The sequence below is a fragment of the Buceros rhinoceros genome, unplaced genomic scaffold, assembly GCF_000710305.1.
Source record: "Buceros rhinoceros silvestris isolate BGI_N320 unplaced genomic scaffold, ASM71030v1 scaffold6040, whole genome shotgun sequence".
NCBI lineage: Eukaryota > Metazoa > Chordata > Aves > Bucerotiformes > Bucerotidae > Buceros > Buceros rhinoceros.
In genome coordinates, this window is record NW_010390083.1 from 20,330 (window position 1) to 37,414 (window position 17,085).

The 17,085-nt window shown below is 41.4% G+C and overlaps 1 protein-coding gene across 1 annotated transcript; it reads right to left on the bottom strand.

The window, feature by feature from the left end:
- Positions 1–357: 357 nt before the first annotated feature.
- Positions 358–14,531, bottom strand: FOXK2 (forkhead box K2). The gene is made up of 9 exons (XM_010136371.1): positions 14,515–14,531; positions 12,929–13,123; positions 10,064–10,211; positions 9,475–9,621; positions 6,364–6,557; positions 5,375–5,550; positions 4,082–4,378; positions 3,633–3,842; positions 358–568 (listed from the first exon to the last, which is right to left on the bottom strand). The coding sequence occupies exons 1-9, from the start codon at positions 14,529–14,531 to the stop codon at positions 372–374; spliced, it is 1,581 nt and encodes a 526-aa protein (XP_010134673.1). The 3' UTR covers positions 358–371.
- Between the last annotated feature and the right edge of the window lie 2,554 nt (positions 14,532–17,085).

A 17,085-nucleotide genomic window follows, 5' to 3' on the forward strand; every position in this document is an offset into this window, starting at 1 on the left:
TTTTTTTTTTTTAAAAAAAAAAAAAAACAACCAAACCTCAACTATGAAAGACTTCTTTGTCTCCACAGTGCCCTAGTAAAAGCTTCTGCTGCTAATGTTCACTTGAAATCTGCTGCCTGATCAGCAGTGACCCCTTTTTTGCAGTGGTAAAAAGAAAACTCCCCTAAGTTTCTAGTTCTGGCTGCCTTTATCGCTCACTGCCACAGACGGGGTGTCCACGTTAACAGCTATGACTATGCTCTCTCCATCTTCCGTTTTGATACGTTTGAGTTCCTGCTGTTCTGACTGGTCTCCGTTCTGGCGCTTTGTTGGAAGAGACGCCGACGCGGACGCATGGGTTGCTAACATATGCAAAGGACTCCCCTAAGTTTCTAGTTCTGGCTGCCTTTATCGCTCACTGCCACAGACGGGGTGTCCACGTTAACAGCTATGACTATGCTCTCTCCATCTTCCGTTTTGATACGTTTGAGTTCCTGCTGTTCTGACTGGTCTCCGTTCTGGCGCTTTGTTGGAAGAGACGCCGACGCGGACGCATGGGTTGCTAACATATGCAAAGGACTCGCAGCAGCTGGAAGAAAATAATGAGAACTTCAGCACCCTCATTCTTGTCAAAACAGACGATACCGAAAGCAAACGTGCATTTTCATTAAAAGATGAACTCCGTGATTGGTACCACGTGTGGTATCAGCAACCCCAGCTGAGATGCAGGTCCATTTGTCTCAGCTTTGTAAACCTGAAGGACATTTTCCCCCATCAGTCAACGCTCGTGCAGATCTGGACAAAGGTGGGAGAACATTTTATCACGGGGGAGCTGAAGACAAAGAAGGATTCAACAACGGAATGCCAATCTGCACCGTAATTTGTGACAGAACTGGGAAGGGAATTCGAAATCCCCCCTCAGCACGTTCTGGCCATGTCTGTGGATCACTGCGGAACACACTCTCTGGCCTGGACGGAGAGCACCACCTCGGCCCACCCACCTGCGGCCATCGGTGCTATAAGAGAAGCTGTGCAGGTCTCGCAGCCCTGAGATGCACACGACTAGTCCTGGACAGGTAAGGAGGCATTTACCCACCACGTGAGCAGAAGGCAGTGCTGTCACCAGGAGGAGTGCTAAGAAATGACACATGTGATTAGGGTCAACTGCACCACAGAAACAGACGTAGTTCAAACAGCCTAGACAAGGTCTGAATCTTCCTCCTTCCACGGGAGAGACAGTACAACGGGCGAGTACAATCCTCTAAACCTTCCAAGGCATCCCAAGGGTCCTTCCCTCCACCTGCTGCCAGCAGCCTGTTTCTCAATGTCAGTCTGACTTCATTAAACCAACTATTCCAAGGTCTTCATAAATAATGTAAAATACTAATTATTTATTTACTGGTTCATCGCATTTCATGAAAATGTATCTAAACATTATCACACCACCTGCTTCTGTCTGTTTGTTTGGGGTGGGTTTTTTTGGTTTTTTGTTGATTTGTTTTACACACCAGCTCTCCCTTTCTTCAGCGCCACCGCTCTGCAACGTTACTACAGCATTCCCTGCTAGCGGAGCTTAAACATGGAGCGCACGAGGAATCCTTATTTGCTGAACTGGAGGTCTCTGGTGTATTTGTTCTTAGCAAGCTGTCCTAGAGAAACCTGGAGTATCACCTCTGCGTGGAACCAAACTGGTTTGTTATTTACTGGTAGAACAAAAACGTCGGGAAATATTTACCTGATCCAAAAGGCTTCACTGCAACAGGAAAACAGTTTGTTCTTGTATCTCAAGAGTTATTCAGCTTCTGTAGAAAAGCTATTTATTCCCTGTACAGCCTCTGAAGAGATGCCACAGAGAGGCCTTCTGAATAAAATACCTGACTACAGTTTTATTGCTGCTTAAAGTAAAACAAGGCGTTTACCCCTCATCTTCAAACATGCATTAATGCATTACTGCGTTATTCACTCCATTTAGGTCCATTTAGGAGAAAAAGACTCGCTGGCTGCAGCCACAACTGACACACAGAAGTATGAGACACACGAAAGAACAATGATGCTTGAAATCCTCACTGAAAGCCAGAATAAAGAATATCTAGTTACGCTATTTTATTCTGCAGTAAGAGACCTGAATTTATTCTGGGCTCGCAGCTTTCAGACTGACAGGTAGTAGAAAGCGCTGCCAAACTGTTTGGCTGAGAGTAAGATCTGAAAGCACCTTCTTCCTACAAATAAAAAATGTCAGAACAACAGCAGTTGCTCTGGATTTCTTGGCTTTCAGACTGCACAAATCCTTCTCTCAGGAGAGCGATAAACACACACAAACAAACGTGTGTGTCAGTACAGACACGTCTGTGAACAGATGTGTGCAGATGTACATGAGTGAACACAGACACATTTCCGTAGGCCTAGTTCCCCCTTCAGACACTCTGCCTAAGGATTACCTGGTGTCCTGCGGGTTCGGGGAGACCAGGAGCTGGAATACACCTCACCTGCCATCCAAAACATGAACATCTCATGAGGTATTTAAGCCCAGGAATCTGAGAGTGAAACCACTGCGAGCACACCCCTACCACACACAGCAAACTGGGAGACGCACCCCAGTTCTACTCCTCCATCAGCCCCCTTTCCTCAACAGCCCTAACGGCCCCTGGGCTTCCCCACCCAGGGAAACATGTTGAAATCAGCTGGGTTTTCAGGGTCCAGGAAAAAGACAAAAAGAATGATTTCTTTCTTTTAAAAATAACTTTTCAGTATATTTCACATGGCTCTTAGCTCATTCCGTACATCCCTTTTGACAAAAGAAGCGCATACAAAGCCTGACAAGGATCACTTTTGCTTTACTTCAGCTGGACGCGAAGGGGAAGCAGACAGAACACTGACCTATAAATGTCAGTGATGGAGGAAGAGCAAAAAGGAAAGAAAGCAGATAATCTGCTCCATGGGAAAGACTTTGGAGCACAAATGCAGGTCATAAACTGACAGGAAGATAGCCCAAAACTACTTCTGTAAACATTTTTTATGACAAAAAAGCTCCTTCACCATCAGATAACATCTTAAAGTTGACACTGTTAGAACAAGCTGTATGCACCTGCAAAGCAAAGCAAGCCTGAAAGTTCTGGGAACAAGTGTGAACACACAAAAATTATATCAAAGTACTGCTACCCGCTCAGACTGCTGAGCCCAAGAGGGGGAGATGGCATTCAGACAAGAATAATCTTGAAATCTTACAGGATTTCTGTTCAATAAAACCAGAATTAAAAGTAACAGTTCAAAAAGCCAATCCACAAGCAAGTCCTGTCTTGTTTTCCTGTTGGTTCTTGACAAATCACCTGGGGAACAGTTACCATTTTAATGGCACTGGTTTACAGGAAGTTCTTTTAAAACTTGTTTATATCCTGCGGTTGATGAGGAGGGAGGACAGGTTCTCACCACTGAGTATAAAGAGAATAAACAGCTGTTCGGGTAATGGTCAATGAAGAGAAACACTGGTCCTTACCAACAGGGAGGGAGCAATCCCTCGCACGGTTGTAATCTAGATTTTTTGTTGAACTTAGTTTCAGTATAACTACAAGAGACAGGAGAATTCAAAAATTCAGCACTGGCCACGGAGGTGTCAACACGTATGAAGCAACAGAACACCCTGACGCAATACGTACCGGCATTGCCCTGTCCTTGTATCGCAGTGGTGATGGGGACTATGTGCGTTCCGTTCTGCGTTACAGTTTTTATTGGTAGCTGGTGTTGACCTAGAGGTGCCTGTTGCACTATAGTAACTGTCTGTAAGGGTGTGGTCTGAGATGTCTGAATGATACGACTAGCAGCTCCTATTGTAGCATGACTAATAGCAGGTATAGGCTCCACTTTAACTGAAAAACAGAAGACCAAAGTGTTATAAACAAGAAAGTGTTAAAGAACCATTTGCATTTACTCAAACAGCCCTCAGTAAAGTACATCGTTACATTATTAGCTCCATCACATTCAGGAAATGATGACGCAAAATCTTCTGTTTTAGCCAGACATTTCAAGCGTTCATCTGGAATTAAGGTTCAAATAATAACCCTTCTGTATGAGGAGTCAGCAACCAGCTAACCCCACAGGTTCTCACCTTTTACTTCCTTGTGGTCTCCATTTTCTTGAGGTTCTACCTTGGGCTGGGTCACCATCGCAGCTTGCGTGACTACTGCCTGTCCAGCGACAGTGTAAGTGTTTGCTGGTGCTAATCCAGTCACGTTTGTGACAGACACCGCTGGTATCTGGTGGACAACATGAACTGTCTGAACTACAGGCTGCTGGGATGTCGATGTTGTCACAGGCGTTGCAACAGTGTAGGTGACAGGTTTAATAGTTTGTGGTAGCTGCCGTTGTACAGTAATTAAAACTGGTTGGCTAGATAGAGGTGATCCTACCGAGAAAGAGATAAAAATTAGGCTGCCAATTTCAATTGTTTCTTCTAAGTCAGTCATTCTCGTAACACTAAAGCCTCAGAGGATTAACAACCTCCTTCACTAATGCCTCAATGATCCAAAAGATAAAACCAGACACTGAAGATTATGACACACGGCTTCTCCAAGCCACATATTCAAGGGCTGTATCAGCTCAGTAAGGGCCACACCCCATTTGGGACCAAGTCCCCCCACCTCTCCCAAGTGCAGCTATACCCAAAGTCACAGCTCATACTCATCCAGCAAAACTCCCTTCCACAGACAGCAGCACACGTGCTGCAGGTGGTGTGTGCACTGGCAAAACTCAGCTCTCTAGGCTGGGCAAAGCCCTGCTTAGGACCACGTTTGCCTCTGTCGCGAACAGTCACTGGCCCTTTGCAGTACCAGAACTCCACCAAGAAAACGGATGGCAGAAGTATATGAACTAAGGTAGTTAAACAAATACATCCTCATCCCATCACACCTTATGCTCTTTCTTCTGTTTTTAAATAATAAATTTTTACCATGCAAATTTATTCTTTCTCTCTTCATCCCTTCCGACTTCTTTTTATCCCCACCTTTGAAAGAGTGACATGATCACAGACGCATGCCAGACATTTGCTTATTCCTGTAACCCATGTAACGTAAAGCTTTGAGGTTTTTTCCTACACCAGAAAGAATATGGTCTGAAAGGAAGTGACAACCGTTACAAGGCAGCACGGTCCTATACAGGACAGCAGCACAGTCTCTGCTCGGTAACGGAGCGATCCAAGGTGCTGGAACAGCACTCAGGTAACAGTCCCTACACACACCAACAGAGATTCTCGGGCGTGTTTGTGTGTTTAACAAAGACTTGCTCTCAACGTTAAGAAGTTAAACATTTACCTTTTTTTGGTGTACATGTGAAGTCTCGGTGATCTCTCACACTAGCCCTCTCCCACCTCCAACCCCCAAACGCTTATTTCAGGATTCCTCACCTGGGGCACTCTGTGCAAATCGCGCTTCTTGTATTACCGCTAGTTTTGGCTGGATAGCGCTAGGCTCAGGTTCCATCGGGACTGGAGATCCTTCCCTGGACAGACTCTCGGGGGTCTGGACTCCGCTGGAGTGCGCAGACAACACTCCAGAGTGATTAGGAGAAGCTGGGGCACTTCTGCATTTAAAAATGAAAGCAGCAGCTGATGTGTTTTAACTTCTGAACTGTGACAGACGGTGACCTTCCTCTAACAAGCCCGTAGCACAGGCTGCCCACAGGGGGGCACCTCGGCCTTCTAGCAAATACAGTTACACCCCAAAGCAGCTCTGATGATCTTTTATAAAGCTTCTGTTAAACAGGGACAGAACTTAAAAGCAAACTTCAGGAATAGTTAATGGAGAAGAAGTGGCTGGATGCCGCCTTAGAGAGACTCTAAACTATCTGTGAAACATGAACGTTTCTTCTGGTGGAGAAGAATGATGAGGAAATCTCAATCTGCAGGGCAAGTAATAAAAGATCTGCACCAGCAGAAAGGCCATCATTTTACAGAGCAAATAACTTAAGCCCACGTATTATCCCATCATGAATTCTCCTTGATCATTATCATAAAATAGATAATTGTCATTTCCAGGTTCAATAAAATGGTAGCTGGCATTTGATAATTTTCTTTGCAAACAGTTTTAAAATGTAGTAGATGGCAGTTAGAAATTAAAATAACAGTTCTGTAAAAGAAGCCGAAGGTACAGCAAGGCTTGCTTACATTAATGACCTGACAGTTACACAAACTGAGTCAGTTGTTTAACACTAGAACAAGCAATAAAAACAAGCCTAGTGTACAGGGCAGCCTCCTAGTAAATGGTACAGAATTCAAACACTGAGCTGGATGAAATTAATTTACTAAGCTTGTGACTGTATCCAAAACTATCAAATCTGTATCAGCCTGAAGATTAAACAACAGCCATAGTCTTTTGTTCATCTGTTTTTCCTTACCTAGAAGAGAGTGGTCCCAGAGGGGTTCTAAAGCAAGGTACTCCCCTAGGCCGCCTTTTCCTAAAAGCCTGCTCTATTAATTTGCTTTCAGAGGCAGGGTCTATCCTCCAGAATGAGCCTTTGCCTGGTTCTTCCTGGGAACGTGGTACTTTGATGAAATAACGATTCAGAGAGAGATTGTGACGTATTGAATTCTATGGAACATAAAAAAATATGTAGAATTCATATAACTTTTCCAAGTCAGAATGTGGCCTACTGCAGCAGTTTGTACTATAGGAGACTCGGGGTTCAGCTCTTTATTTCCTTAATTCAACAGAACTCAGAGCACTACAAAGGCAGTGCCATAAACCTGAAAGGACTCTTGCATTTTTCAAATCTTTCCCAACAATTAAAAAAACAGTATGCTAATGCAGCAATAACAGGAATCCCATTTAACTCTCTAATGAGAAACATGGTGACTGCAACAACCTGTTAGAACACTACAAATACTTGCACATAATGCAGTGTAAAAAAAAAAAATTATCAGTCTTCATACACTGCCCTTCCCCAGGTGTCAAAGAAAATGTCAGTTCATTCTAGGGGGGGCAGTAAAATACAGCATATACTGATTCTGATCTTATAGGATAATCCTGTTACTGTTCCACAATGCAGAAAGAAAAGGTTCAGTACACAAGTTCCAAATGCAGCTCGACTGTTGGGAGTTCACCCACAGTCCAGTCTGTCTCCACAGAGGAGACAAGGGTTTAGAAAAACAACAAATGGCAGAAAGTCCTAAACCAGCTCTGGAGCGAGATCTTCGTTACTGCACTCCAGTTTGCACATTACTTCATACTCGGTTTGCTACAGGACACATAGCTCCTCCATCAGAGAGGTGTAGAAAACTGCTAATCCCCTGAAGTGGCTCTATCTGGGCTTGGCTACACACACAATTCTTTTTCTTTTCTTTTTTTTTTAAATTTTTTAAGATACATAAACTCCAAATCCCGAATCTCTCTAAATATTATCACTGAACAAGAAGAAAATAATGATAAGCATACACAGGGAAATCCTTGTGAGGGAACAGGGGGAAAATGGAGAAAAAGCTTTATGCTAACTAAAGCCCTTAAAAATTTGCAAAATCAAATGCACATCTTGCTCAAATGTCTGAGTTCATGACCCTGATGGCAAGTTTGGAAAACTTAAAGCGATGATAACCATGTATGGTTTCTTAAATGCGAACGGATGAAACCAGAAATGGTTTTCCCTGCCAAAAACTGAAACAGGACTAGAAAGCCAAGAACATGTTTATGAATGGTATTTATTTCTCCATATGCTAGAATAGAAGAATAGATCCAAAAGTACCTGCTAAAACAAGTTCACAAAGAGGAGTCCTTAAGTGGTCAAAGTGCGACCTTTACATAATAAAGAATATAAATACCTCAATGGTATTTATTAAGGTACAGGTCTTGGATACTATACACGTGTATACTCTATGTTTTGAATCATATACGCGTATATAGCCTCAAATATTGTTTAAAACATCTGTCATCTAGGTCACGCGAACTGCAGCGGCACACCCGGTGGCTAAAGGCTGGGGGAGCTGTTCCCACCTGAGCTACACCTGCTCGTGCGGCAGCACTGCTCTGTACCACTCGTGACTGAGCAGCATCTGATTTTCGCCTTTTCCTATTGTTTTCATGAATAGGTGCTGATTAATTATTCCAGAAAATATTACATCTGCTGTGTCTGTACCCTGGTTTTGTGAAGAATCATACATCTAAGTACAGACGCTGTTGTAAGGCAGAATTCTTAGCCATGTGTTACAATGTCCGCACAAGTCCAGTTCGATGATGCTCACGCGCAGAAGCGTTATGCACACAGGTACTGAAGGTACTTCAGCACAGGAAGCAAAAAGCACCAACACTTTACAAGCAGAATCTTGTTGCAAAACAGATCTGTTCGTATGACTGCAGCCAGGATTCTGTGTTCCTTATGTGTGAAAGGCAAACGAGACTTCCCAGCCACCACAACAGCAAAGTCTCTTACTAGCCAAACCACTAGCCAAAAGCTAGGAATGGTGACATTCCCCGCAAGCCCTGGAATTCCTCTAAGAGAAATTCAACTTTCACACAGGCCCTATGACAAATAGCTATGTGATTAATATTTAAAACCTATTCCTCTGCTGAGAAGACATGTGTTCTTCAGTCTTCTACTGGTACAGCCAGTCCAGTATTAACACTTCCTTACTGCTCCCTTCCCCCAGTCTCTCCAGATTTTTCTTCCCTGAAAATAACTTCAGAGCATGCCTCCGCTGCAGAGCAGGGCTGTACTGAGCAGCAGCCCAGGGAAACTGATACTCCTGATGGACCGTGCAGTCTGGATGTTACATGGGCAAACCGGCCAGTCCTGCTAATTGTGCTCTGCTGTCCTTTGCTGAAACTAAAAACAGCAGCAAAGGCACTGAACCTTCACGCGTCTCCAGAAAGCCTATGCCAGACTGACTCATTCTCAGTCATCCTGGCAAATGGTGAGGTTGGTTCTCTTAAAAACGAAAAGACAGACATTAATTCTAAGAATTAAAGGTTTGCCCTAAGTCAGTACAGAAGCGATTAAGTTCACAAACAGTCTATGCTGCACAAATAAAAGAAGGGCACATTAGCACACAGTACTGACAGGTAACACACACTTGTTCCTTCACTGTGCTGCAGGGTCAAGATCACTGTTTTCGAATAAACCTGAACTGGGAACATTCAACAACTTCCTTTTATCTCAAGATAACAATACGGATGTTTACACAATTGTAAGTTACAGAACACAACTACACTCCTAGATAGCATATGTGTATTTAAACCCTCTGTGCCAAATGTACTTTTCTTCCCCGAAGTCCGTATATATCCTGCCTAGAGGCTTAGGGAACGCCGTTCCACAAATAAAGCCGTGTTTCAAACACAGAATAGTGTAAACTGCCTGCTTTGCTGGAGAACTTAGAGTCAGGAAAAAGATAACACACTCATCTGACAGATTCTATTTATGAAGGGCTGCTGGGCTCATTAATTGGCTTCTTATAACCATTTACAGCCACCAGTATTACTCACAACTGAAAAAAAAAAAAGTTCCAGAAATCAAATTTACCTGCCAGCCCTTGTCTGCTGTCCTGTAGTACGGGTAATTTTTAGTTATGTGCGTATAAATTCCATTTAGTGTAAGCTGCTTATCAGGTGCCATTGTAATTGCTTGTACTATTAACTGTGCATAGGAATAAGGTGGCTTAGAGTCGTCCTGTGCAAGAAAAAGAAAAAGTCTGCATCAATAAGCTTTAAAAATATACACACCCCTTTCTCAAGCAAATTTACAAAACACAACTGACTTGATTTAAGATGCTTTTGGACAACCAGAATCTTGAGGCAGAAAAGAAACGAAACCAACTTTGCTCTTCTGATGAGCAGATTTCAAAGTAACATTAAAATTTTGGGGAAACAAACAACAGTAGAGAATTTTCAATGGTCTATACGCAGATCTGTAACCGAAAACACAGACAGATCCCCCCAAAGCAGAGAGGTAGATAGATAAATCTCACATCTAACCACAAAAAACCACAAATTGTTTTTAAAGCCTGGAATGTTAAATTACGACTTTGTGCATATACTTTAGCAAACAAAAATTCAGAGCCTTCCATTCACTTACGATGTAATTCATGGGATTGATTTCAAACAGGATTTACCTTTGGGCTATCTCCACCCGATGCTTCCTTGTCGTTTTCTGACTGCGAATTGTCAGCCATTAAATGTAGGTCAGATGGTATTACACGACTCATTTTGTACCCTGAAGAGCCTGCACCACGGGGGCTAGATGGGCAGGAATTTGCAGCACTGTAGAGCATAAAAAGAAGATCCTACTATTTTGTTATACAGTATATCACCACATCATGTCTAATCAAAAAGCTCTCAGTGCAGAAAACCGCACTACCAGAGCTTCCAGGCTAGAGCTAAGGGTCTGCCAGTATTTCCATTACACACCCCATCTTCCGAGCCTTTCTAACTCATCCACGGGAATTAAAATCACTGCAGGAAGAAACCTGTCAAATGAAGCTCAGGCTTTCCTCCTCAAACGAAAAAGGATTAACCAATTTATTAGGTTATACTGTATTTGTGTAAGATTTGCCAACAGAAAAGTCCCCTTTAACCACATAAGCGACCACAAATTTTAAGACACTCTTTTGAAACCAGAAACACACCTTGCATGAAATTTCTGCTGTATGCTTGTATTTGGTCTGCTCAAAAAGATCAGCTCTCCCGTGCAGTATTTTTGCACGTTTGAGAAAATACAGTGAGCAGTGAGGAAAAAGAAGTTTTGATTCTCATTTAAATCTAAGTCATTAGTTTAAGCATTTTACAGGTATGTGCACATACACACACACATATGTATAAAAATCACACACTGCTCTACGAACAGGTTGCATCAGCTGGATTCATCCAATTTAAGGCAGTATTAGGCCAACAGAGCAGATATGCTGTTACGAAGCAACCACAGGAGCGGCCCTCTATACCTCACATTTTGCTATCCATCACCGAACAAAGATAAAATTGTACGTAATTCCACTGTAACCTCTTTCTAATGGTTGTGCCCCTGCCTTGCACAGCCCGCTGCAACCACAGCTGCACAAAGCTGGTTTTCTTCTACAATTTCCATTTAGCTAACAGGAAAGAGACAGTCAATGGGTGATGTCTGTCCCCTTCCCCAAAAGACACTCTGGCAGTTCTCTACAAGGACACAGACTTCTCAGCAGTTCATGCTGTACCTCAATTCAGCACAGTCCTCAGAAATCCCAGAAAAGTTAACTAAAATCCAGACTGACAAAGCCTGCTGTGCCCCCAGAACCAGCCTGATCTCCAAAGACCCGTTTGAACTCAACTTGAATCTATGGCTCAAAACGAGTAACAAATAAAGCTAGAGAATGTTACTTAGATTTATACAATAAAGGTTTAACAAATTTACATCTGCCAAGTTTTGTTTGTCTGCTTGGCCTCTCGGGTTTTTTGCTACCTCCCTTTTTACGTATAGAAACAAGACAAGCGCTGCAGATTGGGAAATACATATAAAGAAAATATTCAAGTTTCACATCACGAGAAATCCACCAACAATTTGCTACTAGTGATAAACTATGCAAGGGAGATTGGATTTTTTTTAAGTGTTGTATGGAGGAATCCTTGATTAGAGCCAAAACGGGTAACTAAATTATTTTTTTAAATATAGGTCACTGCTGTGCTATGTTTTCACGTATCAACTGACAACATCCCTCTACTGTGCTCACTTTAGCATATATTGACAAAGCGACACATATGGTATAATCAAAGCAAGTTTACAAGTCTTCTACAGAACAGGATGATTTGAAGAGAAACTGTCAAGCTTTGCTCTCAAAATAGACTCAAAACTGCCATCTTTTTTTTTTTGTAATAAACTATACTCAACAGGTGCATGAAGCCCTGAAGAGAATTACAAAATTCATAGTGAGGCAAAGACTGCAGTGATATATGTGATATTATCTGAAATATTTATGAGCTGCTCTGTCATTCCTTGGGCAAGATATGTTTTCCCTGAATTTTAATAAGAGAGCAAACCTGTTATACAGTCAAGTCTAGATCTCTTCTCTACTTCCACCATTTATACAGATCTCATTAAACACTGCAATATTGAGATCAAGATCTTGGCACGCATGAAAGAAGTCAATTAGCCTTACATTCAAATTTCATTAACAAGATCTACATTTTTAAAAATCAAGCGGTAACAGCCCTTCATTCAAGCGAAGATACAGGAAGTGAGAGAGGAAGAAAAAAACTTTCAAGAACACGTATGTGGCTTTGAAACACCACTTTCAGTGCCTTTAAATGAAATTTTTGCTCCTATGAACTTTCTATGAATCTTAAAAACTGTATCTTAACTAATTTTACTAGTTTGTGAGGACAGCTCACATGTTTAATTGAGTTTGGTCCCCAAAAACAAATGAAGCAGCACAGCAAGTAAAAAACCCAGACTCAACTCCTCTGCAGACTTCTCTACACTAAACTCTTCATCTTACACCGTATTTTAAGCAAAACATCTGTTTACTTCCAGCAATGACTGATCAATCACAAACCTTCTGGAGTAAGAGATCAGCCTATTTTCCACACTAATGATAAGCAAAACCCACTTTTTTTCTGATTATAAACTTCAGGGGGACAGCGACTAATCAGAACATTTTTAAATGGTCTAATTTAGACTTAGCTCATGTAAAATTATGCCATAAGCAAGAAGGAATAAAAATCAGTCAGTCACCTGGAACGCAAGAAAAAGATACGCTCCTTTGCTGTTCTAAGAACGCCAGGCTCCTGAGCAAACTGCCCCTCATTAAACATACTAAATCCGAAAAACAAAGGCTGCTCCTGCAACCCTCTTCTCAGTTAGCAGAACGGTGGCTTTCTCCAAGGCAGGTAATGCTAAGCTTCAACTAAACTTTTATCACAAAAGCAAAACACTTCACATGAATTTAAGGCGGTCTCCAGCCTGCAACCACACGCTGCCCCGTGTGCGATCTGCAGGGTTTAAATACCTGATAGTTCCTGTGGGAGAAGGGAGAGGGCTGATCAGGTGAGCCATGTTGTCTGGAATGTTTATTGTTAAGGGAGAGATCTGGGGTTGCACAGGCTTCACTGGGGACTCCGGGGCCTCCTGTTTTTCTCTCTTTTCATTGGACAGAGCTGTGAATGTTATCTTGATGTTTGTGCTGGGAAACCTGAAAGTACAGCTGAAAAATAAAAAACAAATACATAAGCCACTTGACTACAGAATGTAAGATTTTCTGCATAACAATCACATATCACCCACCCTTATTTAAGACTGAAAAGGTACATAATTCCCTGTAAGCGTCTTCATCTTACAGATCGCACAGAAAGATCAATGCGACCAGAAAAAGATCTCCAAGTAATTTTAAAATTTGGAAAGAAACATAAGCAAATGCCATTCTTCGTAACAAGGGCAGTTTATGTGTGGTCTCTGAATTTCTTGAGGTTTATCCTGATCTTGCAGCTATCCCTAGCAGAAGTACTTTTTTGAAGACAAAAGGCTATTTTTTTATGATGCCGAAGAATGGCTTCAGCAAACAGTCCTACTTGTTCATGACAGCAGAAACTGGTCAGGAACATTAATGTTGGCCAGTCTGAGGTCTTTCCAGTTTCACAGACTGGTCTAACTAAAAGACTTGGGTTTTCTCTTAAAATACTTGCTATATTAAACACTTATCAATCCCTAATTCTGATCATTTACAGAGTAAATTGCTGTTGTAGCACTACATTCAAGTACCTTGTTTTGGAACTCAATTTAAGAGCTAATTTCAATAAATTGCCCATTTTTGTGTATTACCAAAGACTGCATGCCCAAATTTAAAGACTAATGATAAATTAACAATGTACAATTGTTTAAAAATTTGGGAAATAACATACAGTGAATGCACCATAGAGTTTTTGCCTTTCTACACCTCTGTGTACAGCATCTAGAGGTTAACCCAATTAAAGAGGACAGGCTATTTATAACTTCTCAGTAAATGTGAGCAAACAAGAAACATAATTTTCTCTCAACAAAAGCACCTATAAAAATACAGTTCAAATAACTTCACTATCTCCTCTTTCTAAAGCTGACAGACTACACTCAGCACTAAAACCACGATTACACCAACACACCTCTTCCACACAATGAAAAGGACTTTCCAACCAGACAATACCCAGAAACAAACCTTAGAAACCGCTGGGGTTTTTAGGCGATTCTAGGTACACCTAGTTTTATAAAGAAAGGAAACAGCAGCACGCTGGAACAGGCTAAGAAACGTCACTCTGAATGCAGGATACAGACTGTAACAAAAGTGATCATTTGTCTGGAAAGATGTATTAAACATAGAAGTGATGTAAGGATTGAAAGGAACACTCAGCTGTGGAGTAGCCTTAAAAATACCCACCCTCATGTGTTTTGGGTTTTAGTTTTTAAAATTAATCTAAGGACATTTATAGAACAAAGGCAGCATTTGATTTTCACTACGGTTCTTGTCACATGCACCACAGTGATTCTTTTTTCCTACAATACACACCCAAGGATCAGGAAAGAGAGAAAGAATTGACAACGACCTTCCTTTTCTCTCAGTCTTACTTCTCAGGATGGACCATGCCCGTATTTAACAGACGACCTATTTCCAAAACACGCTCAATGTACTAAATTAGGAACAGAATCTATGCCAAAAAACTGCACACGCATTTCAGCAAGACAGATAAATGGACCAGTTTCTGGGTTGGTCGTTTCTGGTTTTGCCTTTTTTTTTTTTTTAACGTCTTCAGTAACAACTCATTTCCTTGATTTTTCCAGTAGAAAGTATTGTTTTGCTTATATTGTTTTAGTGACAACTGACAGAGGTCTCAGCTGGTTTGCTAATAAAAATGTTTTCTAAACATTTATCAGCAATATGACAAAATTCCTCCTCAAGTATAAGCAAAGAGGGTAGCCAAGAGCATCCTTTTTGCTAAAGATTAAATAAAAATCCCTGTGAGAAAGTGAACATCTGTTTGTCCCTCAGCTCTTCTATATATTTTATAAGGCTATTCCATACTTGCAAATTTAACTTAATGCTTTTCAGACCAAAGCTTATTTCAACCTAAGAAAAACGTGGGAACAACTGGACATAGTTTCAGATGCTCATTCACTGGTTAGAATTCTTATTGCTGAGTGAAAAAACCCAATACACAATAATAAGCAACCAGAGACCTGTAGTGCCAGGCTGGGGAAAGGATGGGGAGGAGGCAGATCATCACAACTTAGACACAAGTATCAGAAATATGGAAACACCTAAAATATATACTCGACAATTCCTCCAACAGCCCATGGAAGTTGCATGTTAAAATAGCTCCATTCTTACACTACTGCTCTACCTTAATCCATTACCTCTCCCCCCAGGCATCTTTTACTAAAAAAGGTTACCCAGCTAACTCAGATAACGCTGAAGCACAGACTTCAAAGTATAGCAGAGACACAGTGCTCTCCATGACGATCAAGTTTGGGAAAAAACCCCAAAACCCACACCCAAAACCAGGGGCTTTGACTCACGGAGGGTACTGTACAGGTTACACACGCATCAGACAAACTTGGAGCTTGTAGTCAGAGCTACGTTTCACATGCCGCGCTTGAAAGGATGGTGTTAAGGAATACACAGTATACCTACCAATCACTATCTAGTTAGAACAGGCAAACACCTGAACGGTATCAAAAGACCACATCTCTCCAGAGATTCATATTTGTAAACAGAGGGCTTTCAACAGAAGCATGTTTCTTTACAGCTGGAATTCAGCCGAAAAGCAGAGTAAAGTGTATAGTAACCAAGAGATTTTCCAACTAAATTGCATTGACACAAAGACACTACATTTACTTCCAAAATCAAAGGAAGGAACATGGTCTAATTTGATGAGAATCAAGTTGGTTTTGGCATATTCTTTAGTTGTACAATGATCTCAACAAAACCCACAGCACACCCACAGGGAGAGACTTGATCAAACATTTAGTCTATAGCCAGCTGAATTCGATTTTACTCACTGTTTAAAGTGTTTACAATAGTTTCATGACGTGCTACCACAGCATGGTTGCTATAGAAGAAACTTGTCTATACATCCCACTTTGGAAGAAAAAAAAAAAAGGAAAGAAAAAAAAGAGTAGTTTTGCAAGCTGTCGCTCTGTACTCATCTACTGAACTAACCATGCTCTTCCTTTAGAGGATGATGCCATTTCAGATCAGGAAATAAAACAGAGCCACCAAGACTGATACAACAGATTCCTCAAACCAAATGTTTACAAAACATCCATGTTTAAACAGTTATATGATGAAAAGTGTTTTGGGTACCCAAGTGATGAAGAGCACTATTTAGCTGACGTCATATTTTATGTATTTCCAACAACTAATCACAGTACCCATACTTAAATTACTTTATACGTTAAGACGAGCACTTGCGTTTCCACAGAGCAGCACCCAGGAGGATAGTGTGTAGTCCAGGAAACTGCAGCAGAGATGTCACAACTATAACACAACTTGTGATCCCAATTATTCTTTTTTTAAAAGTTCATTCTGAGTTGACGTCTGGAAAACAGACAAGGAATATCAAATCATTTCAAATTATTCCCTAGAAAATTCTTACTATCTCTACAGCTCCCAGCAAAACAGGGACATGCTGATCTAGGCACTACTTCTAAAGTGTTTAGCAACTTTGTAGGATACCAGATTAAGCGTCTTGTGAGAAAATGTGCAAAGTCTGGTCTTGTCACATCTGTATTTCTAGTATTTTCTCACTTCCCCTCAGAGGTTCTGCCTGTAAGGCAGGGGAAAGCTAATTATACATTTGTAATTCTGCCTATATGAAAACACCATCTGATCGAAAATGAGGAATTCCGTCCTGTCTCCATCTGGGCAGTCAAAACACAGAAGTAAGAATTCAGTTTCCTCCCTGTATGTAAACTCTGCTATGACACTCAGTGCCTCAGCATCCTCTCAATTATTCCAGTTTAATCGTCCTTTAGGAACGAGGACAGAAATGGACAAGAAGCTGCCATCCTGCTGTTCTTTCATCTGCACCTCCAGGTTCTACATTCAGATAGATTACAAGGGTTCGGCACTAACAACTCCCCAAGTCGTGGCAGTTACAGCTGCGTAGTTCAATTCTGTCACATCGACTGTGACACTGA

What these genes read in the sequence shown, in the direction of transcription:
- FOXK2 (XM_010136371.1), bottom strand. An exon ending in CGGGTGGAGATAGCCCAAAG is followed by an intron (nt 9,622 to 10,063) that starts GTAAATCCTGTT and finishes TTTCTTGCACAG; the next exon opens with GACGACTCTAAGCCACCTTA. An exon ending in ACAAGGACAGGGCAATGCCG is followed by an intron (nt 569 to 3,632) that starts GTACGTATTGCG and finishes ATTTTCTTCCAG; the next exon opens with CTGCTGCGAGTCCTTTGCAT.